The following is a 21314-nucleotide window of genomic DNA, read 5'->3' as shown; positions in this document are numbered from 1 at the left end:
ACAACAAACAACACCGTCATCATGAGATCACTGCGGGACAAGGGGAAAGGGGCGGGGAAGGGCGCTCCCTCGAGGGGAGGAGCCCTGTCACCCTGTCCTCGAAGCCGCACCTCTCCTTCTTCCGCTGGGTTTCTCCTGCGTCCCCTCCCTCGGATTAGCCCTTCCAGCGGCGACCACAGAAAGCTCCGCTTTCAATCCGGGGAAGTTTAGGCTTTGCTCCTTATGAGAATCTATGGAAGCCCTACCCCCAGTTTAAGTTTCAGCCAATAAAGAACCTAAAGGAGGGGCCGACAGGCGGGTCAGTGACGCAATGCAGACTGATTGGCATTCAGGCCACCGACGTCCTGGATTAGCCCCGAGTTTCGCCAATCCAGAGGCAGGGGTGGGACGGTGCAGGCGCAGAGGACTGGGTTTGGCTGGACTCGATTTAAAGAGACAGAAGCTGTCGGGGTCCAAGAAGACGGTCCCCAAGAACCTCCCCCCAAGTCCTTGGGACCACTTGGGTCCCCAAAGCTGGGGAGATGGTTTGCGGTGGCTTTGCCTGCTCCAAGAATGCGCTGTGCGCTCTCAACGTGGTCTACATGGTGAGGTTTTGGAGCTGGTTCGGGAAGCTTCAGGGCGGAAAGAGGAGTGGGGAGAATCTCTAGGGGACTTCCGGTGGGAAGGGGGAGTGTACTGGGGGTTCCGGGAAGATTCCCGAGAACTTCCGGCGAAGAGGGAATTCCAGGGGACTTCCGTGGGAAGAGGGGAGACTTCCGGTAACCAGAGGGTTTGTCTGGGGGTGGGGGCGGATGAACCGGGGGCTGTGGGCATAAAGGCCCATCCCGCCCTCCTGGGAATTTGTTTCTCCCAAAATAAAAGTAATGGATGAAGCTAAAGTTTCCTTTTTTATATTCATAGACTACTATCCCTGCTGCCCCCACTCCCATCCCAACCATCCTGACCTCTGGTGGGTGCATACACCTGCTGTCCTTAGTTCACAGAAACTCAGATCTTTTTTGTCCCAAGACTCCCTGTAGGGCTTTTGGCTGTGCTAGAGTTCTTTTGGGATGTAACCTCCTGTGTTTCCTGTAGCTGGTAGGCTTGTTGCTCATTGGAGTGGCTGCTTGGGGTAAGGGTCTGGGTCTGGTGTCCAGCATCCACATCATCGGAGGAGTCATTGCTGTGGGAGTCTTCCTTCTTCTCATCGCGGTGGCTGGACTGGTGGGTGCTGTCAACCACCACCAAGTACTGCTATTCTTTGTATCCTGACCTTAAGTGGGGCTCTTGGGAGGGCTGAATTGGCCAGGAGTGTTTGAGAGGGGTAGACTTGGGGGATCTTGGGGACATGTCTCCTGGCCCTGCCCTATACCATACTTCATGAAACAAGAGCTGATGACTTTGTTTTCAACTGACACAGCTATGTTAAGTTCTATGAACAGATGACAGCCGATGGTTATTATAGGTGCAACATAAAGGAATCTAGGACTTTTTTTTTTTTTTTTTTCCCATAACTCTTCCTCTCAGTACATGATCATCCTTGGGTTGGTCTTCATCTTCCAGTTTGGAATCTCTTGCTCATGTCTGGCTATTAACCGAAGCAAACAGGTAAGTGCATGTCCTCTCAACTACTTGCTTTTTTTCCTCTACTCTCTAACCCCCTCCCCTCAGTCTGGACCTCTTAGTAGCCCACTACTGGACTCTTCAGCTATTTGCTTCCTCTGGGAAGTCTGGGTAATTTTCCATGAGTATTTTCCAGAAGAACCCAGAGGTGGATTTTTATCATTTTCTGTATAATACACCTTTGTTTCTGAGGGATGTTGACTGACTTTGCTGGAATAGGGAAATCGAGGCACTTGAACTAAGATCAGGATATAAGAGCATTCTTAAGGTTAGCAGCATCCAATAATTTCCCTCTTGCCTATATTCTCCAGACAGATGTCATTAATGCTTCTTGGTGGGTCATGAGCAACAATACCCGGGATGAACTGGAAAGAAGTTTTGATTGTTGTGGCTTGTTCAACCTCACAACCCTGTATCAACAGGATTTCGCTTTCTGCACTGCAGTGAGTTGGTGCAGAGGTGGGGCCAGGGGGCGGGCGGGTAGGAGAGCTGGTTCAGGACACTGCCCAAATTGGCAGATTTAAGAGTTTGAATGACTGTCTCTCTCTAGCAGCTCTCTTTTGCACTGGGGCCATGTGCTGAGAGGGCGGAAGGTATGGATACAAAGGTTGGAGAATTAATCAAGTGAGATTTCAGTCTGTAGGATACTGATTAGAAACTAGTAAATAATTTCTGGGGCCCTTCACCACAGGTGTCAGGGTAGGGCAGCCTAGCAACTCTGCATCCTCTAAACACATACATATGTGTTTTATCCTCAGATCTGTAAGAGCCGGAGCTCCACGTGCCAGATGTGTGGAGAAAAGTTTCTTAAGCATTCAGACGAAGCCCTGAAAATCCTGGGGGGTGTTGGACTCTTCTTTAGCTTTACAGAGGTAACATTCTTCAGTTCTCTCATACATACACCCTTTCTCTGTCTTAGCTCCAGAGATTCAGAATTGCTGATAATCTCTTTCCCTTTGCTTTTTACAGATTCTTGGTGTTTGGCTAGCAATGAGATTTCGGAATCAGAAGGATCCTCGAGCTAACCCCAGTGCCTTTCTATAAGACTCTAGATCCTTCTGATGTCTCTCCTGCTCTCTATCCTCCCTAAGCTTTTTTTCCTCCCTTAGGGAAAACCTAGGGTCTGTAGCCCTTTTTGTTTGAGAAAAAGGAAAGGCCCTTTGCCGCATCCCCCAAAGATGACTGAACAGCCAGGCTGTATGCCCTGACATGTTTAGTGGGAGCAAGATCATAAGGAATAAAGAACAACTTCCTCCTCTCTCCCTAAGTGGATATGGGAAGCTCCTGGGAGTGCATGAAATGGGATGGGGGTTGGAGTCATTCCTGGCTCTGTTTCCCCTCTTTTCCCTTCCACATGCCAGACCACCTCAACACATCCTGGCCTGGCTCCAAGGGTGAATCAGGGATGGAACCAGGGAAGAAACCACCAAGAACTCTTTCTTACAATAAGCAGGACCCAGTGTAGGGAAGTTCAGTGAATATAAAAATAAAAGCCATTTAAACTCCATATTCAAAGAAACAACGTAAGTGCCTTTTCTTTTGCCAGCTGAGGGGCTCCGCTTGCCTACACAGACCCTGTGAACTGGGGAGAACCTTTTAAGATTCTATAGGAAAGTGCCATCCCCCAAGTGGTTTTTCCCAATCCCCAAATGGCAAAGCCCAAGAAAGGAAGAAACAAAACAAAACAAAAAAGACCATATTTCTTTGTTTTCTTTTGTTTTTCCTGTATAAAAAAGATCCCGATATCAAGATAGGAAAGGGGAGAACAAGGGACATACCCCTTGGTGTACGAAAATAAGGGGGCAGGAGAAGGATAAGCCTCAAAAGGGGGTGGGGGGTGTCATTAAGGCAGCAAAATATTCTCAGTAAAAAGTGGGAGGAGGAGTTTCCATAGCCTCAGAGATGAAGGCCAAGATGGCCTTACTCAACTGGGGGGCTCTCCACTCAAGTGTTCAAAGGAAGGGAAATGACAGCTTCTCTTCTCTCAGTATTGTTGCGGCCACTCCACTGCTCACTCTGGGTTACCTTCTGCCTTTTGTAGATAAGAGTGCTGCAGGGCTCGGAAGGCAGAGATTCGCTTGTGTGGGTTAAAAGTCAGCATCTCCTAAGAAGGGGAGGCAAAGATCAAAAGACCATGAAGACAAAAAAAAAGAAAAAAGAAAAAGACTTGCTCACCCCCAACAATACCCAGGACGGGCTCTTTTACTACATCCCTCTTTGTGGATGGCCTATTCACACAGCAACAGTAAAAACTAGCCCATCCACCAACGAAGTCTTAGGAACCGTGACGATTTGCGTCCCTTTTATACTGCTTTTATTCCCACTCCAACCTCATCCTGTGCCCATGCCCAAGCCCAGTACCAGCAGCAGCTGTGCTCCAGATTCCTCCATCTCAGGTACCACTGACTGCACTGGACGGGGCCCTCGGGGGGAAAAGGCTCCTCGGGGGAGAGACACATCTCGGGGCCAGTCATCCTCTGGGGGCAGCCCGATCAGGCTATGGGGAATAGGAGAGCTCTGGTCAAGAGGGTCCTTCTCCAGCCCCCACCTCCAGAGGCAGAGCCAACTGCCATCTGGGGCTGAGCAGAAAGAAGATTGAGAATAGAAAGTTCTTTTCCCCATGCCGGTCACTTACTCAAAGATTTTGCCTAACTGGTCAGCTTCAGAGTTCCCACAGAAGAGAGGCCTAAAGTGAGAAAAACACAGCAGTCATTTTCAAAGATACGGTAGTGGAATAATTATTGCTACTGGCTCCAAACAAAGGGTGAGGAGAATATAGGGATGTGAAATTCCTAATTCCAGGACATTTCAGAGTTTCCGATTAAGAACAGAATGGTCAGTAATATTTAAGTGAAAGAACAGGCAGGGAATGGATGTGGCTTATGACTAAGAGATTTGGGAAACTCAAGAGAGTTCAGGAGACTTGGGTCCCATACTTGCGACGAAACATCTCTGCGAAGATACAGCCAACGCTCCACATGTCCACGGGTGTTGCGTATGTAGACTGCAGAAGAACTTCTGGAGCACGGTACCAGAGTGTAACAACCTAACCGGAATAAGAAAAATAGATGAGAACCCCACTGGTTACCATGAACTACAACTGCTTGACTAAAATCACGAAGCTCATGACTTCTCAACTGCTATGGTCAACCACTCTCCTACCCTCATCTTTCTACTGACCACAGGTGTAAGTGCCATCTGGTAGCTGTAGATTCTGGCCAGACCAAAGTCGGCCAGCTTGACTGTCCCACCACTGGTCACCAGAATGTTCTCTGGCTTCAGGTCTCGGTGAACGATGCAGTTGGCATGAAGGAAATCTAGGCCTCTTAGAAACTGGCGCATCAGATCCTGGTTTGGAAGGGGGAGGAACAGAGGAACTGGAAACTAGGTACCATACCTGAAATCACAACAGGTTCTACTACAAAGGTCTCAATGTACCTTCTCAGTGTCTACCCACCCTCCTCACCTTGATGGTCTCCACTGGCAAACCTGGTGGGGGTGCCTTGTCCAGATAGGTCCTCAGGTCTTGGTCCACGTGCTCAAACACCAGGGTCACTTTGGTCTCCCGGTCAGTTCGGGCGGTGGCACAGACGTCCATCAGCCTGGCCAGAGCAAATGGTCACTCACTGATCAATCCCTTTGTTCCCAACATGGCCTCCCCTATTTCCTCAGGATCCCCACTTCTCTCCTGACCACCACTCCCCACCTATAAGTTGTCTTTTCCCCTTTACTGCCCACTCCTAACCCTCTGAGGTCTCACCGGACAACGTTGGGATGCTCAAAAGCCTCCAGCCGCCTCAGTAAGGCCACCTCACGAACTGTGCTGATGGGAAGGCCCCCTCCAGCACCTCCTCCATTAGGGACTCTCACACTCTTGAGGGCCACGAAGTGGCCACTGTGGGGATCACGGGCCTTGTATACCGTTCCATAGGCACCAACACCGATCTCAGCCACTGGCTCATATCGAGGAGTAGCCATTCTCAGATCAGAGGAGACCCTACAATCACAAAGACTCCTGCCACCGAAAATCCCTTCCAGAGTTCTGATGGTATGAGCCTGCAGCAATAAAGTGACTCCCACAAAAGATATCACAAAGACACCACCACCACCATCCCGTCCCTTCCCCAATCTTCCATGAGGCTGGCCCCTCAGGTAACACAATGACTCTAACCCCAACCCCTCCAGCCACGTGAAGCCCTAAAATAAAAAATTCCTTTTCCTTTGGGCCCGACCATCGCGCCCCGCACAAGGTTCTATCTCACACGACACACCCCCTGCATCGAAGAACCGACATCCAGGCCCAAAATTACACCTCCCTACAACCACAAAGGAACAAATTACACCCTGCCCCACTTCCCGCCCTCGAGCGACCCTTCCATAACTTGTCCGCGTAGGCAGCCGTGGAGGGCGAAAACGGTCCCCATTCCTGGGAAGGGGCTATGCTTACCTCACTCCGTGCCGGGAGCTGCGGGGGCGGCCCGTTATCGGGGCCCCGGAGCCAGATCCTGCGGCGCCATACACTCGAGCTCTGTCCCGGGCAGCTGGACTCTACGGGCCCGACCATAGACACAGGCCGCAAGCTAGAGCGGCCCCCTTACCCCCACCCTCACCATGTGACCAGCTGCCAAAGAGGCGCGCGGAAACTGGCGGGGCGGGGCGAAAGCCGGACGTTCGGAACACGTGACGAGCCACTCATGCGCAGAGGGGTACCCAGGAGAGGCTTTGACCGGGAAGGGGGCGGGGAGGGGAGAGGGGCGGAGGCGGGAGATGGCAGCCACGTGATCTGTTGCTATCACACGTGACCGCTCGACTTCGCTCTGAGGAGCAGAGGTGTGGTTACGCGGCGGGGCACGTGACTGACTGCCAGACCCTGGCGGGGTTTGGGGGGCGGGGGAGACGAGAGAGGGTGGAGTCCAATGCGGTGCCATGGCAACCTGGGCCACCCAGATCCCAACTCAGGGCTGCAGGGCGAGCCTGAACGCTTCTCCAGTCTCACTACACACTGCACGTCTCTCACTCTCCATATGGTGGTCAGGGATCGGGAGGATGGGACGGGGGTCGAGAGGTGGTGCTGTAGCCTTTCTGCTTCCCTGCCATGGGAAAACATATTCTCATTTGTGTCTTTGTTTCATTCATTCACTCATTCAACAAATTTATACTGAGTGCTTGCTTCCTGTGTGCATGTGGAGTTTTTTGGTGTCTCCGTCACTAGCCCTTTAAAGTTGTGATGAGGCTGTGTGTAAAGAGGTAGCCAACAGTGTGGTCGTATAAAATAGTAGACAATACCCATTTGAGGGCAAAACTAGGATTAAAGGCTTGATGGAGGGTAGATTAATGCAGTAATCCGACAGGAAGAGTCTCAAGGTAATGCCCTCCCCTCTTCTAAATTCCACCCCTTCCTGGTAGTGTTAAAATAATGCTTTCTGGCAGAGAAGTTATCAATGAGCAAGAGACAGGAACACTTAAACTTTAAGGTTCTTTCCAACACTTAGATGCTATGATATATGTGTGTCTGTATATGTGTATATAAGTGTGTATATTTTACACATTATATATAGATGGATAGATACAAGAGTGAGCATGTGCAGGGAAGTTACCTCCACCACCACCTCGGACCATGGCATTGCATGAGAGTGATTTGTGCTCTTCTACAAATCCTGTGACTCCTTGTTTGGGGTCATTCTGCTTCCCTCTTTTCCCCAGTGCAAGCTTTCTTAGCCCTTGCTCCTGGCCAGAACACAGACTTTTCAAAATAGCCTCTGCTCACAGACACTTAGGTAGACAACAGACAGGTTTCTCTGACTTTCTTTGTCTTTTTTTTTTTTTTTTTTACTTTCCTTGTCTTACTGGTTACTGGCTCCAACTTCTTTTTTTAATCTCCTAACCCTTTAGGGGAATGGGACTAAGGAGGGAAGGGATCAGTATCTCATTTGCGAGAAATTGTCTAAAATCTGAAACCATTTTATAACTCTATTTGCCACTCCTTCCACTTTTTTAAAAAAAGATTTTATTTATTTGAGAGAGAGAGAGAGAGAGAACAAGCGGGGAGGGGCAGAGGGAGAAGCAGACTCCCTGCAGAGCAGGGAGCCTGTCACAGGACTCTATCCCGGGACCCTGGGATCATGACCTGAACTGAAGGCAGATGCTTAACCAACTGTGCTACCCAGGCGCCACCCGCCACTCCTTCCACCTTAACTTCTATTCTCCTTAACCATCTAGTGGAGGATGTAAGAGCTCAAGCTTGAGGTGACTATAAACCGCACTCCAGGGCAAAATGGAATACAGGTAGGTACAGGTTCCCCCTCTTGCATTCTGATAGTCGTAGCTCTGGGCCCTTGCTGGCAAGGGCACCTGGGACACTGGAAAGAAAAACCTCAAGGTCTAAACTGGCTAAGGGACTTCTGAGGTGAATGTTTTATTGGCTCTCTTGCTGGGACTGGTTGTTTTATAAACCTTCCGGGGGGCAAAGTGAGTTTGTCAAACTTCTTTCCTACACCAGCAGGGTCCACTTCGGCTTAACCTTCCACAGCTTACTGTCTTTAGAATAAAAGTCATCCTCTATGTCGCCTTGGGTTCCAGCCCCCTTTGTGATTCATTCATCCATCCATCCAAAACATTTGAATACTTTATAAAAGCATTACTTTCCTTAATCTCTTTTCTTGAGGAGACTTCATTTGGCAGTCTGTCCCTGGGTTCCATACCCTCCCTTCTCCTATTAATTACTCTTTTACTAATTAATTTTTTTCCAGTGTGTTTGACCCAGAGGGCTCCTCTGGCATCCCTTTTCCCTCAGCGTTGGAGACGGAGGACATAAGTATAAGGCAGAAATAATGTGATGAGGGGGAAGAGCTGGTTCTTAGGGTCAAGGCCTCCGTAAAAGCAAAACCAAAGAGCTGCGTGTGTGTAGGTGTGTGTGTGGTATTCACTTCAATGTGGTGTGGTGGGGCAGGAGAGTACGAGGAAAGACACTCTCATCCCTTTAGCACTCTTGTCTCCCTTGCTCACTCACCTCCCTCACATTACAATTGCACACTGTTTTTCATACAATCCGATTGCTTCCCTCACACACTCATCTGTTTTCCACTGTCCCACACCGTGCACACTTTTCGGTCTTTTGTGTAAAAGTGTTTATTGCTTGAGTCCATCTCTTGCTCACCTTCCTCACACCTCAGACCCTTGCATAGCTCTTTGCACACTCCCGTCTTGCACAAGCTTCTCCCTCCCTGGTGCACCTGTGTCTTTGACCACTCACCTTCCATCCTCACCTGCTCACCACTCCTCCCCCAGACCCCCATTGACACACCTACTCTCCTACCCATGTGTACACCCCCCTTCCTTGGCCACTCCCCTCCCTCCCCCCTCCCCCGGGCTCGCACACCCGCCCCCGCCTCTGGGGACACCTGCTCGTGCGGGGCAGGGCGGGGATGCGCAGCCGCGGCCACTTCTACTCTCCGGCTCCCCGCCCCGCCCCTCCCTCCATCCCTCACCGGCTCCCCGGCTCCCGCCCTGCCCGCCCCGCCCGCCCGCCGCTCCGGGGGGGTCTCCGCCGCCGCCGCCGCCGGAAGGAGCCGCCATTTGCCACCGCCGAACGCACGGGCCGAGCCGAGCGGGAGCCGGGAACCTGAGCGGGACTGGGGCCAGCAGGACGGCGATGGGGGGCGGCCCCGCCGCAGGAGGACTGGGGCGCGTAACCCCGGGGGCCCGGCCCGCTCCAGACCCGGACCCGTGGGGCGCGGCACCTTGAGGTCCCCCTCCCCGCCCCCTGCCCCGGCCATGGCTGCCCGCCCCGCCGCCCCCGGGCCACCAGCCCTCTCGGCCCCGCAAGCCCCGGAACCCCGGCTGTGGCAGCAGTAAAAGGCGCTCTCAGGCCCCGAAGACCCCAGCCGGGCTCGGCTCTCCAGCGCGCGCCGCCTTCCCGGCCTTGTCCTCTCCCTTCCCCCCCGCCGCCCAAGAGCCCCCCTTGCACGCCGCCTCCCGCCCCCCCCCCCCCCGGCGCCCGGACGATGCTCAAGTCTCGGCTCCGCATGTTTCTGAACGAGCTGAAGCTGCTGGTGCTGACGGGCGGGGGGCGGCCCCGGGCCGAGCCGCAGCCCCGGGGGGGCGGGGGAGGTGGCTGCGGCTGGGCGCCCTTCGCCGGCTGCTCGACCCGGGACGGCGACGGCGACGAAGAGGAGTACTACGGGTCGGAGCCGCGGGCCCGGGGCCTGGCCGGCGACAAGGAGCCGCGGGCCGGACCCCCGCCGCCTCCCGCGCCGCCGCCGCCGCCCCCGGGCGCGCTGGACGCCCTGTCGCTCAGCAGCAGCCTGGACAGCGGGCTCCGAACCCCCCAGTGCCGAATCTGCTTCCAGGGCCCGGAGCAGGTCAGGCCTGGGCACCGGGCGGGGCGGGGAGGGGTGGGGTGGGGGCGCGCGCACCTGGGGCGCCCTGGCCGACCACGGACAGGGGGCGGGGCCTGAGGAGGCAGGGCGGGACCCAGGACCCAGAGCGGGTACCGGGTGCGTCTGGGGGGGTTCGCTGGAGAGTCCGGGAGCGCACGTTTGGGATGGAGGGGGTCAGGGGTTTCCAGGGAAAGGGTGGGGCTTTCTCTTGGGAGGGCTCCAAATCCCTCTCACCCACTAACGGGGACAGCCTTTCTACCCCACTTCTCTCATCCCGGGGTCTCTGTAGGCTGAGGGGCCTATTCACTCGTAGGTGGGCAGAGTGCTTCTGTTCCCCCTTTGAAGGGAGGGGCCCTGCTGGCGCCCTTGCCTCACTCAATATTTCTCTCCATGGGGCACTTTTCTTCACTTCCCATTCCGTAACTTTCCATCTCATTCCAAAGAGTACTCTTTGTTTAAATGTTATGGACAAAGTTGTCCCGGGACAGTGCTGGGGGTGGGAGGTGGGTGTACCTATGTAATGAGGAATTATTCCTTGATTAAAGGGGGACACCCTGCGTTCCCACACCCAGGATCTCTCCCCTCTTTTTGATACTTGGAAACTGAGGACAATAACCCATCCCAGTCTGCACCACACGTGTGAAATACTTTACAGCGATGGGAAGGAGGAGGAAGGCATGGCTCCGAAGCTCTGACCCTCCCGACCCTCCAGATCCTAAGGGGTAGCTTTCCATTTGGAAAGCCTTAAAGAGCACCCTCCCCAAATTTTAGGAAAGGAGGAGACCCAGTCATTCCCCCCACCCCCATTTCTTTTTATCCTTCATTTATTTGGTCAGGGAAGTTTACCTTGAGCTCTTTTTTCTTTTTTTGCTGTGGCTTTAGCCTCTTGCCCTATTTTGGGTGAAAGACTTGAGGTGTTTTTTGTTGTTGTTTTAACGTTGGAGAATGACTGACCTGGAGAGGTTTCCCTCTCTTGGGGTGGAGAGGAGTGGGGTCGGGTGGTGACAGCTGACGGGGACCCTCCTCACTCTTCCTCCAGGGGGAGCTCCTGAGCCCCTGCCGCTGCGACGGCTCAGTGCGCTGCACACACCAGCCCTGCCTCATCCGCTGGATCAGTGAGAGGGGCTCCTGGAGCTGTGAGCTCTGCTACTTCAAGTACCAGGTCCTGGCAATCAGCACCAAGAACCCGCTGCAGGTGAGGTGCAAGGAGAGAACTTCCAGACGGGGGCAAGGGCCTTTCAGCAGTCAGAATCAGGGAATCTCCAGGGAGCCTATTTATCTGTTTCATCTTTCCTCAAAGTTACCCCTACCCTGTAAATCCTCCCTTCATTTATTCACATTTATTGGGTCCCACCTGTATTCCAGGCACTGTTCTAGGCACTGAGACAGCAAAAAAAAAAAAAAAAACAACAGCAGCAGAAGATGATGATGATAGCAAACATGGTGTGTTTTCTATGTGTTACACTCTTGGTGTATAGTAACTCATTTAATTTTCATAATAATCCTATTAGTTATGTGCCATTATTATCTCCATTTTAAAGATGAGGACACTGATGCTCAAAGAGATATAAAAACTTTCCCAAAGTTACACAGCAAGTAAGTGATGGAGTTAGGATTTGGAATTCAAACCTAGATGGTCTGGTCAGAGCACTTGCCTGATCCTGCCTTCCTAAAATAAGACAAATGGTCTCAAACAATGTGAAAAGTGCTTCATACTATGTTTGATCAGGGCACAGAAGAGACAGATTGCTAATACTGCCTGAAGGGTTTCAGGAAGGCTCTCGAGCATCTTCCTCTTCAGGGCCACTCATCACCTCGCCCTCCTTCTCTTTCCGTGACTTTTTGGAGCCCTTTCTCCCACACAGTGGCAGGCCATCTCCCTGACGGTCATCGAGAAGGTCCAGATCGCAGCCATAGTTCTGGGCTCGCTCTTCCTCGTCGCCAGTATCTCCTGGCTCATCTGGTCCTCACTCAGCCCTTCAGCCAAGTGGCAACGGCAGGATCTGCTCTTTCAGATCTGCTACGGCATGTATGGCTTCATGGATGTCGTCTGCATAGGTGAGGGCACCTCTCTCCCCCTTACCTGCTCAGTGTCTTCCTCCAGCTCACACACTTAACTTTCCCTGCCCATTCCCTCAGCTCCACAGCCACATTTTCTACAATTGGGAGCCTTTAAGGCTATCTTGGTGCCTCTCCCTTCCCTGCTTCTTCAGGCCTTTTACAGACCCCATCTCCTCACTCTGGAGAAATACTTGCTTAAGTACCTCTGGACCTAGGTCTGGGCAGCAGGTGACCTTGGATTTCTTTTCCCTTTTGCTCAGGCCTCATCGTCCATGAAGGCTCCTCTGTCTACCGCATCTTCAAGCGCTGGCAGGCAGTGAACCAGCAGTGGAAGGTCCTGAATTATGACAAGACCAAGGACATAGGAGGAGATGCAGGGGGAGGGACAGCAGGGAAGCCGGGCCCCAGGACCTCACGGACGGGCCCCCCCTCTGGGGCCACCAGCCGCCCCCCGGCTGCCCAGCGCATGCGGACGCTCTTGCCTCAGCGCTGTGGTTATACAATCCTGCACCTCCTTGGACAGCTGCGGCCACCAGATGCCCGTTCCAGTTCCCATTCTGGCCGAGAGGTTGTCATGAGGGTCACCACGGTCTGAAACTGAACTCCAGGAGCAGGGATCTTGAGTCGATGCATCGGCCAGAGATAACCTGTCATGGCTGCTGGAGGTACCACCTGGACAAGGTGTTTGGGGCACACTGCCCCCACCACTGAGGATCTCTGTGGGCAGCCTCAAGCTGGAGACATTGTCTGGCCTCTACTACCCACTGGGTAGAGACACCTGGATGACATTCCAGCCCCCACTGATAGCTCCTCACACTCATCCTGGGGCAGCCAGTGGGCAGGTGGGGAGAGCACCTTTTCTTCTCTAGAGAACCGTCCTTACCTCAGCTCCTAGGGCCTCCAGCCCCCCAGCTCCACCATGGTGACTTGGTGAAGGGGGACCAATGCCAGAAGAAAGGGGTTGTGGACCCCCCATTCCCCACCCCATGGCCACAGGGCAGCTGGCAATAAGACTAGTATACATTGACCTCCCGTTCCCTGCATGAGGGCGGGGGGACCTCCCCCTGCTCCACCCCCCATTGCATGGGGGGAGGGCATAAAGAATCATTTATATGCACGTGGAGACTCCTTTCTCATCTGGGGCTTTTCTGGAGGGTTGGGAGGTGTGGGGAGGTTTCTCTGCAGAGGTTGCAAATCCCAAATGCAGCGGTGGGTTCTGAGTTGGAGGTGTGACTCCCACTTGCTGGCGAATAATTCACAGTGGCTGCTAGGTGGCAGTGCTCAGAGGTATCTAAGGGGTTGACCTGCCACCTGCAAGTTGTATGATTTAGAAGAAAAAAAAAAATCTCTCCGCCGTGGTTTTCCTGTCTACCTCATAGGGTTGGAATGAGGATAAATGAGGGACAGGTTGAATGCCATTGCAAAGAAAATTAGTGATGGTGTGAAAAGATTTCTAGACTAGTTGATGGTCCATTTATTTCAAATAGTAGCTGGTTAACAAATTCCAGAATGTGTTTTTTCATCTGGAGTTGCACAGAGCCTTGGAAATTTGTGTTGAGTATCATAATAGAAATGGAAATATGAGGGGAAATAGATATTGCAAATGTGAAGGATGGTGGTTATTTGCAAAAATGAGAGCTCCTCCAACCCCCTAAACACTGGGGGCTGGGGAAGGATGGAGCTATCCTTCTTGCTCTGGGGATTTTGTGGGTTCTATTAGTCCTTCCCAGGTAATGTGCTCACCCAGGGAAGTGGTGTGAAATGAATCTGGACTCATTTGGAGTGAGACAGACAGAATGTCCCAATGTTATGAATCTCCAACCCCGGCTTAAGCTGCTCCTATGGTAGTTCAGGGTTACAGGTCTGACCTGTGCCCCAGCTAGTGGTATTAACTGGGAAGTATTGTGCCTGGAGGCAGCAGTTTAGAGGGCTGTTGTTTATAGAGAAAGGGTTTGGGAAGGACTGGTTAAAATGTGGGTTAACCTGAGGCCTGCTCCCTTTCTCCTGAGGCCTTGGGGCTGTGTATTATATGAATGATGGTGTCTTTTAAGTGAACTATTCATCAGCAATTAAAATAATTACTTCATACATTGTTAAGTCAGATCCAGACGCCTTTCCTATTATTGGTCCTTTTCTCAGGAAGGTTCTGTTCTGCCTCCTCCCTGGGAATGTTTTGGGGGAAATGCTTCTCTACTAAAGGTCACACATACTTGCCCTGGAAATCGTCTTCCTTTGTCCTTTTCTGAAAGGGGGAGTCTTGGCTGCTGTCCATGGTGCTGGCACTCAGACTTGCCTGGGAATGTTCTCACTGAAGCTAGACTCAGGTTTGAGTCCCTGGAAGTATTGAGGTGTATCACTTCTAACCTCTGAGGAGATCAAAAAGAGGGGACAGAGGCCAGGTGCTCCATTTTTTTCCAGTGGGATATCGTTTCCCTAGAGAGACAACCCTCCATATTCTCCACCTGGGAAGACAGAAGGGCCAGACTTTCCTGATTTGCTATTCACAAAATAGCTGGTGGGGGCCAGAAGGGAGACAGCAAATCAGAGTGACTACTAGTACCTATCCTGGCAAATATGACCGGTGGGTATACCACAGGTGGGGTTTCTTGTGCCAAGCCCGGACTGTCCCTCATGATAGCCCTCCATGGAAGCTTAGACATACCAAAGAACATACACACACAAACACACCCTCTCTGATTCCACTCTGGGTCCTGAAATTGGGCCAGACGAGACAGTATGTTTCCCTCCCTTTCAGTACCATTGGAGGTCTTGCTTGGTATAGGGGTTGGGACCAGCAATCAGTATGGTCCCTTCTCCTTCCCTTTTTCCAACTTAAAGAGATTCTTGTCACAAAAGGGTGATGGGAACTGCCACCCTCCATAAGTAGATCAGTTGTATTTGCCCAGTGAGGAATGTGGGTGTACAGAATTCTCATCACTGATTCCAGGGGAAAGAGTGTGAGAGGAAGCTGGGCTTTATTCTCCTTCACAGTTCGGATCTGCTAAAAATCAGGTCAGTTAGGTTCAGGTTAAGCTTAGTGATGGGGGGGGTTGGACACAGAATACGATAGAGGAGTTGAGAGGTGGGGCAGTAAGGGCACACAAACCTTGGTCTCTGCACAAGGCCTCGGGTGTACTGTGCCCCTCTGTACGTCTTACAAAGATAGATGCCCTTGGAAGGCCCAGCGGCAGACAGCCTCTGTGGTCAGGGAGCCCTGCCTAGGGCAGGGGGCCAGGCTTGTGGAGGAGGAGGAGGCAGGGGGGCAAGTCCTGACACGGGGAGGGTAATCCAGGCTAGGGAGGGGCTGCGGGGAGTGCGCTGAGAGATTGATTTGTATGGAAGATGAGTTAATCCGTATACATCACAAGGGGAGAACTGTGCCCAGACTCTGGGGGGGGGGGGCAGAGAATGCTGACTCAGGGAAACAGGCTCCTTCTGCCCTCCCCACTTCTGCCTCAGTGCCCCAGGGCTTCCGGCCACCCCCACACTCGGCTTTCATTCTGTCTGTCTGACTTCACTTCTGTGCATGTATCCCTGTCTTTCTCTGAAGGAAATTACCTTGGAGCAACTTTTCCAGAGAGGGCAGATATCCCTTGGTCCTGGCAGTCCAGGTTCCAAAAGCACTTCCACCAAAGAGTCTGTTGCCTCTGGCCATCTCTGCAAATCCCTATAGCTCCCCAACCCATTTTTAAAGGCTAACTCTTGGTGTTACTTTTCACCACCACCCCCTTAATCTCCTACAGGGAGCCAGACTCTGGCTCTTCCCAGTACAGACAGAACAGTGTTGGGTTTGTGATGCAAACCACTCTCCCAGGCGGCTAGACCTCCCATTGTTATGGAGGTCACTCCCAGGATGGAGAAATCAAAGTAGGGGATTTGGTGAGGGTCTTGCCTCCAGGACTTGTAGAAGAAAAGTAAGTCAAAAACCAAGGATGGAACATTTCATTCTTTTATTTCAAAACTATGAATATTAAAAAATTCCAGTATATAAAAGGAAGGCTTAAGCAGGTATAGGCCAAAAGGTGTCTGCCCAGGGACTAAATGGTGGGACAAGCGAACCCCTAATAGTGACCAGAGAGTCAAGGAGAGTTTTAAAACATCATAAGCCAGGTGAGGGCAGACTCACCTTGCCAGGGTCAAGATGAGGAAGAAGAAGGGTAGACACAGGCTGGTAAGCTGCTTATCTCTTCTGCCACATGGTCCAGATTCAATTTGAGAACCTGTATGGCATCACCCAATTACGGGATATAAAGACTGAATAAGGTCTCATTCTTCCTCTCAAAGAGCTCACATGCAAGAAGGAAAGACCAACCAGGTGCAGACCAAATGCATAATTACTGAGCTCACGTGGTGATAAGTGCTTACCCAGCAGTTCCTGAACACTGTGGAAGCCCCAAAAGGGCAGTGGTTGAATCCTTCCTCAGGCCACCCAACATTATTAAGATCTAAGCTGGCCCTTGAAGGATGCATATGATAAGACCAGGAGAAAAGCTGAGTAGGCAGAGGGACTATGGTTTTCACAGGGCCTGATGGGTCAGGCCCAGGCATATTTCACACCTTGGTCAGGGCTGCCTCAAGCAGTTTGCTAGTGTCCTTCTAACCAGTCTGGTCAAATAGACAGGTCTCAGGGGAAACACAATATCTCTTGGTCTTGTGCCTAATAAATCCCTATAATGAGAGAAAGGGTGATGATGATAGCCTCCTTCCATGGGACTATCTGTCCACAAACTGTAGGTTGATGCTCCTCTCGGGTACCAGGACAGTCCGGGTCATGGGTCGGATTGGGGCAGCACCTGGCTCAGGCTTCACCTCAAAGTGGGTCAAGATCTGGAAAGGGAGGAAGAAAGCTATCACTTTGGGAGGGGTCTACAATCGTGGGTTTGATTGGTAAAGGGTATTATTAGTGTTAGGTCGATATTGAAATGACACCTGTGGTCAGTAGGGAATTTCTTAAGGGATTATGGCGGGGGAGTGGGGGGGAATAGTCCAGATACCCTTGCTCACTCTGTAGACTTAAAACAGGATTGCTGTATTTCAGAGGATTAGGTTTACCAAGCCATATATTTTGCGATGTTGTCAGAAGAGCTCACGGCTTTAGAGGGTTAGGGTCTCTCATGTCTGGGGAAGGTATGTCAAGATCACTAACCTGAGCCAAAGCCATGTGCAGCTCAAGCTCTGCCAGGCGTCTCCCCATGCAGCTGCGCTTGCCAAAGCCAAAGGGAAGAGATGCAAATGGGTGGGGGGCTGGACTTTCCCCCAGCCATCGAGCTGGACGAAAAGAATTTGGCTCTGGGAACTGGGCAGGGTCCCTTGAAGTGGCATAATGACACAGTGTGACCAGCGTCTGATGGGGAAAGAACATAAACTTGTCAGTTTGGGCCCACGAATGCAGGGAGGGACATGGAAAAGAGGATATATGGATTGGAGCAAAGGCGGGCTCTGGTTGGTGAGGGGTAAGTTTTCTGGGGCTACTTTTGGAATGATTTCTCCACTGCCCCCGTTACATCCCAGAGAGAGGCATTCAGGCCAAAGGGAAGGTGAAGGGCTTATATGGAGTGTTTGACAACAGGATGGGGCCCAAGATTGTGAGGGATGGCTTAACAAAAGGGGCCCATAGGCTCTACTCACGTTTTTGGGGATAACATAGTCACCCACACGAACGTCTTTGTCTGGGACACGGGAATTTCCAGGTACCACAGGGTACAGTCTGGATTGCAGAACAAGAGGGAAACAGCAAGGTGAGGCTGGGGGCTGTCTGTCCCCAAGCCTCCTACGTCCAAACCCATTCTTGGCCAGGAGTAGGTACCATTTTCCTCTGCTCGCTCTCCCTGCTCCCATTTACCATCTCCTTCCCCAGCCCTTCCCAACATTTTCTTTAGCTTCTCCTCTTCCGTCCCCTCACCTTAGCACTTCCTTGACCACTGCCTTCAGCAGGGGCAGCTGGGATAGAACAGTAGCTGAGGGGTGGGCACTGGAGCCAGGGCCCAGGGCAGCTGTGATCTCAGAGTGGAGTGCTTTCTGGACTTCGGGGTGCCGAGAGAGTTCATACAGAGCCCAGGAGAGTGTGTTGGATACCTGAGAGGACAGTTGAGAGCCTCAGAGGTGTTGAGAGTGGACACCCAGTAAAGGGGGGCAGAATATGAGGCAGTCTGGAGCTCAGGAGGTGTTAAGCCAAGCTGGCCGAAAGGGTCATAGTGGATCCCCTGCAGCAGCAAAGTGGCCCCTGAAACTGGAGAGGCTAAGCTCTGGAAGTGGGGCTCCCAACATGGAGAAGAACCTCACTGTGTCCACTCCAGCCAGTAGCAGCTCGGTCACATTGCCCAGGATGGACGGAGCAGGCAACTCTTCCCGGAACAGGAAGTAGGTCAGGTGTGCCCCAGATCCCATGTCCTCCTCAGGCTTTCCCTTGCTCCTCAAAGCTACCTCAGCCTCTCGCCTCTCCACGTGCTGCTGGGCTGTGTAGGGGAGAAGGTACAGGGGTGCCTCACCATCCCTGAACAGCTTTATGTTCCCCTATCCCCACTTCATTTCCTTGCCTTACCAAAGGCAAACATCTGGTCCCAGTCTCGGCAGAGGCGGCCCCAGGGTCCGGGCACGAGGCGGTGAAGCCAGCCAGGCATCGCCATGGTCAACAGCGTGGACACAAACACCGATCCCACCGCGCGGATGAAGGTCTCTGTGTCTGGGGGCACTTCGGCCTCCAGGCAGCCCAGGCGGGAACCCAGGAGCACCGCAGCTATGCCTGGGCGGGAGGGGGCGCTGTCAGGTCACTGGGAGACCAGGCAGGGGCCTCCCACGTTTGCCCCCGTCTTGGGACTCACCTTCTAGTCCAAACTTGTAAAACTCTCCTGCCACGTCCCGAACCAGGGTTGGCGGCCCAGCCCCACGTCCCCGTTGGTGCCGCAGTCGCCGCACAAGGTCGTGGACCACGTCGTCCAGGGTCCCGGCATAGCGGGCGGCCGCTTGAGGCGGGAGGAGCAGCGGTGCCAGGAGGCTGCGGAGCCTCTGCCATTCTTCTCCTTCCCTGCGGGTGTGCAGAGAGGGGGCGCGTCAGGGCGGATGAGGGTGTGTGGAGGCGGCCCGACGGGGCTGGCGGCGGTGAAGATGGAGCACGTTCGGCTGGGGTGGCCAGGAAAAGGATTGCGGCTGCTCCCTTGGGGTACAAAAACCTGCTCCTGCCTGCTCTGACTTCCCGTCCCCCTTCCTCGTTGCTCATTTCCTGGCCCCGGGGCGGGGGAGGGGGGCTGGGTTCCTGGGTAACTTGAGTCACAGAATCTCACATTCCATCTAGGTCCTGGTACCTTCGCCCCTTCCGCGGATTTCCAGGATTCCGGACTCCAAAGACAGGGAGATGGGTGGGGGACAGGCGCGGTTCTACCTGAGCCTGAACGAAACAGGCTGGGGTGGGAAGCCCAATTTATCAGACGGTCGGGGGAAAAGGCCAACCTCCCTCCACACCCCGAGACAGACTGTTTCCAGACCTGCCACAGGAAAGGGACGCAGCTGGGCGTTTGGGCTTTGGGGCCAGAGAGGACTCACGCCGTGAGCAGCCCGCAAGCCCGCTGGCGGCGGCGACGGTGCTCTGCCCAGGGTGAGAAGCTGCAGCGCTCCGGCCGGGGCCCCTCTTGTCGCAAGAGCTGCTCGACGAGTGTTGGGGCCGCCAGGTACACAGTGCGCACCCTCCCGAAGCTGGCCAACCACACAGGCCCGAAGCGCGAAACGCCCTGCACCTGGGAGAATGGGTACAGTGGACACTGGAGTCCCCGGGCCGGGGACTTCCAGCTTGGTCCGTCAAGGGTGTTGGCTGGGCTTTGCAAGAGGGAGCTTGTTTCTTCAGTGGCTCCCAGCTAGTATATAGCCCTGATGCTGCAAACCCTTCCTCCTTTTCTTTCCCCCACTTCCCATCCCTAGGAAGTCTGAGTGATGGGCAAAGCGGAGGAACTGCACAAAGCAGACATTCAGGACCTCTCTTAGGTCACCTGGGCTGAGCCGAGGCGAAGAAATCCCTGAAGTCTCCTCTCGTGGACTATCTCAGAACGAACCCCCAGTTAACTGAAGAGGAGCGCCTGTAGCTTTAAGTCAGATGCGAGGGGAAGGTACTATGCGTTTCTGCCTCCTGCGCACTTGTTCTGGACCTACCTGGCCCCGACTTCCGCACAGCGAGAAGGCGCTTTTTGAGGGTACTCTTCTGCTGGGTGTGGGGATGGACTCCCGCGCAGCTCGAACCACCGCCCGCAGTCCCGTTTCTAATTCATGGGCCTCTGTTCTCACTGGCCCGCCTCCTACTTTCTGCACTAGTCTGTCCTTTCTGGTGTTGTTAAAGGCAGTTTCCCCAGCATTCCATTCCCAGGAACGTCCCCTTCTACCTGCAGATCGTGTAGCCGTGACAGACCCCCCTTGCAGAAAAGTTCAGCAAGGAAGACTGGCGTGGAGGGGCCTGGGATGTCCGCCAAGCTCCGGGGCGTGGGGTCGGAGCCTCTGGAGCCCAGTGAGGCACCTAGCTTGGGAGCACAGTGGACACGATGGAACACCCTGGAGGCGAGCTTGAGGGTCTGGGTCATGGTCTGGGTCAGGGAACCGGCGAAGGAGAGCACTTCCTCCAGGCATCATGCTTGCTGCCTGAACCCCTATTTAACCTTTGGGTGAGATGGTGGCGACGCCCCCTCTTCAAGCTCCTCAGCCAATCCCCTCTCCTGAGTGGTCCAGCTGGGGATTAGCACAGTAGGCGGGGCTGGGGTTCCCTGGCAGTTCTCTTGGGTCTCATGTTGCAGTGATCCTCTTGGGAAGGGAGGTCTGCCTTGGTTTCCCCCTTCTGGGCTGGTGCCCTAGTTCAGCTGCCTAAAGATCTCTTCCTGGGAAAGGCTCTTTGGTGAGGTTTAGGGTACAGAGGTACAGAGTCAGTCCCTAGTATTCCCACTTCCTCAGGGAGCCAGGCCCTCTTGGGACCATCCTCAGGAATTCCCCATCCTCAGCTCCTTCGGGAAGGGAAGAGGCACAGCTGTAGCTTTCTCCATATTCTTGGCTTATGGGGCTGCACCTTTGCCGTAGGTGAGCAGAACTTTCTGGCACTACCACATCTTCCCCACCTCCTGTACCTGACACTGGGCAGATGGTAGGTGAGTTAATGGGTTAAAATGGCTCCAGGAGCCTTCATATTTGTTCCTTGGGAAGAAGGGAGTGGTCTTTTAGGTCAACAAACCCTGTCCTTCCAGCCATGGGAACCTAGGGCTTCAGAAGCAGAAACAAAGGAACCTTATGCAAATTAGAAAAGTT

General features: G+C 53.3%; 4 protein-coding genes across 7 annotated transcripts; 2 read left to right on the top strand and 2 right to left on the bottom strand.

The window, feature by feature from the left end:
* Nucleotides 1-89: 89 nt before the first annotated feature.
* Nucleotides 90-3279, top strand: TSPAN31 (tetraspanin 31). 4 transcript variants are annotated; one of them, XM_027593009.2, is made up of 6 exons: nt 90-584; nt 1075-1203; nt 1507-1587; nt 1914-2045; nt 2361-2474; nt 2572-3279. In XM_027593009.2, exons 1-6 carry the CDS (start codon nt 522-524, stop codon nt 2644-2646), a joined length of 594 nt encoding a protein of 197 aa, XP_027448810.1. In that variant the 5' UTR covers nt 90-521; the 3' UTR covers nt 2647-3279. The 4 variants fall into 4 exon arrangements, with proteins under 4 accessions (XP_027448810.1, XP_027448809.1, XP_027448811.1 ...); XM_027593008.2 differs by having other exon boundaries at nt 98-584; nt 1075-1242; XM_027593010.2 differs by lacking the exon at nt 1075-1203 and having other exon boundaries at nt 98-584.
* A 19-nt stretch (nt 3280-3298) lies between these two features.
* CDK4 (cyclin dependent kinase 4) lies at nt 3299-6287 on the bottom strand. Its single transcript, XM_027593006.2, has 8 exons — nt 6050-6287; nt 5363-5599; nt 5069-5204; nt 4783-4950; nt 4539-4648; nt 4238-4288; nt 3964-4099; nt 3299-3706 (listed from the first exon to the last, which is right to left on the bottom strand). Exons 2-8 carry the CDS (start codon nt 5578-5580, stop codon nt 3614-3616), a joined length of 912 nt encoding a protein of 303 aa, XP_027448807.1. The 5' UTR covers nt 5581-5599; nt 6050-6287; the 3' UTR covers nt 3299-3613.
* A 2807-nt stretch (nt 6288-9094) lies between these two features.
* On the top strand, nt 9095-14129 carry MARCHF9 (membrane associated ring-CH-type finger 9). Its single transcript, XM_027593500.2, has 4 exons — nt 9095-9962; nt 11020-11175; nt 11846-12038; nt 12302-14129. The coding sequence occupies exons 1-4, from the start codon at nt 9606-9608 to the stop codon at nt 12634-12636; spliced, it is 1041 nt and encodes a 346-aa protein (XP_027449301.1). The 5' UTR covers nt 9095-9605; the 3' UTR covers nt 12637-14129.
* Nucleotides 14130-16040: 1911 nt separating this feature from the next.
* Nucleotides 16041-20636, bottom strand: LOC113922553 (25-hydroxyvitamin D-1 alpha hydroxylase, mitochondrial). Its single transcript, XM_027594573.2, has 9 exons — nt 20408-20636; nt 19581-19771; nt 18863-19065; nt 18583-18783; nt 18324-18496; nt 17944-18116; nt 17670-17748; nt 17188-17385; nt 16041-16868 (listed from the first exon to the last, which is right to left on the bottom strand). The coding sequence occupies exons 1-9, from the start codon at nt 20600-20602 to the stop codon at nt 16755-16757; spliced, it is 1527 nt and encodes a 508-aa protein (XP_027450374.1). The 5' UTR covers nt 20603-20636; the 3' UTR covers nt 16041-16754.
* Between the last annotated feature and the right edge of the window lie 678 nt (nt 20637-21314).

This window comes from Zalophus californianus, chromosome 9, assembly GCF_009762305.2.
Source record: "Zalophus californianus isolate mZalCal1 chromosome 9, mZalCal1.pri.v2, whole genome shotgun sequence".
Classification (NCBI taxonomy): domain Eukaryota; kingdom Metazoa; phylum Chordata; class Mammalia; order Carnivora; family Otariidae; genus Zalophus; species Zalophus californianus.
This window is presented reverse-complemented; position numbering and strand designations above follow the sequence as displayed.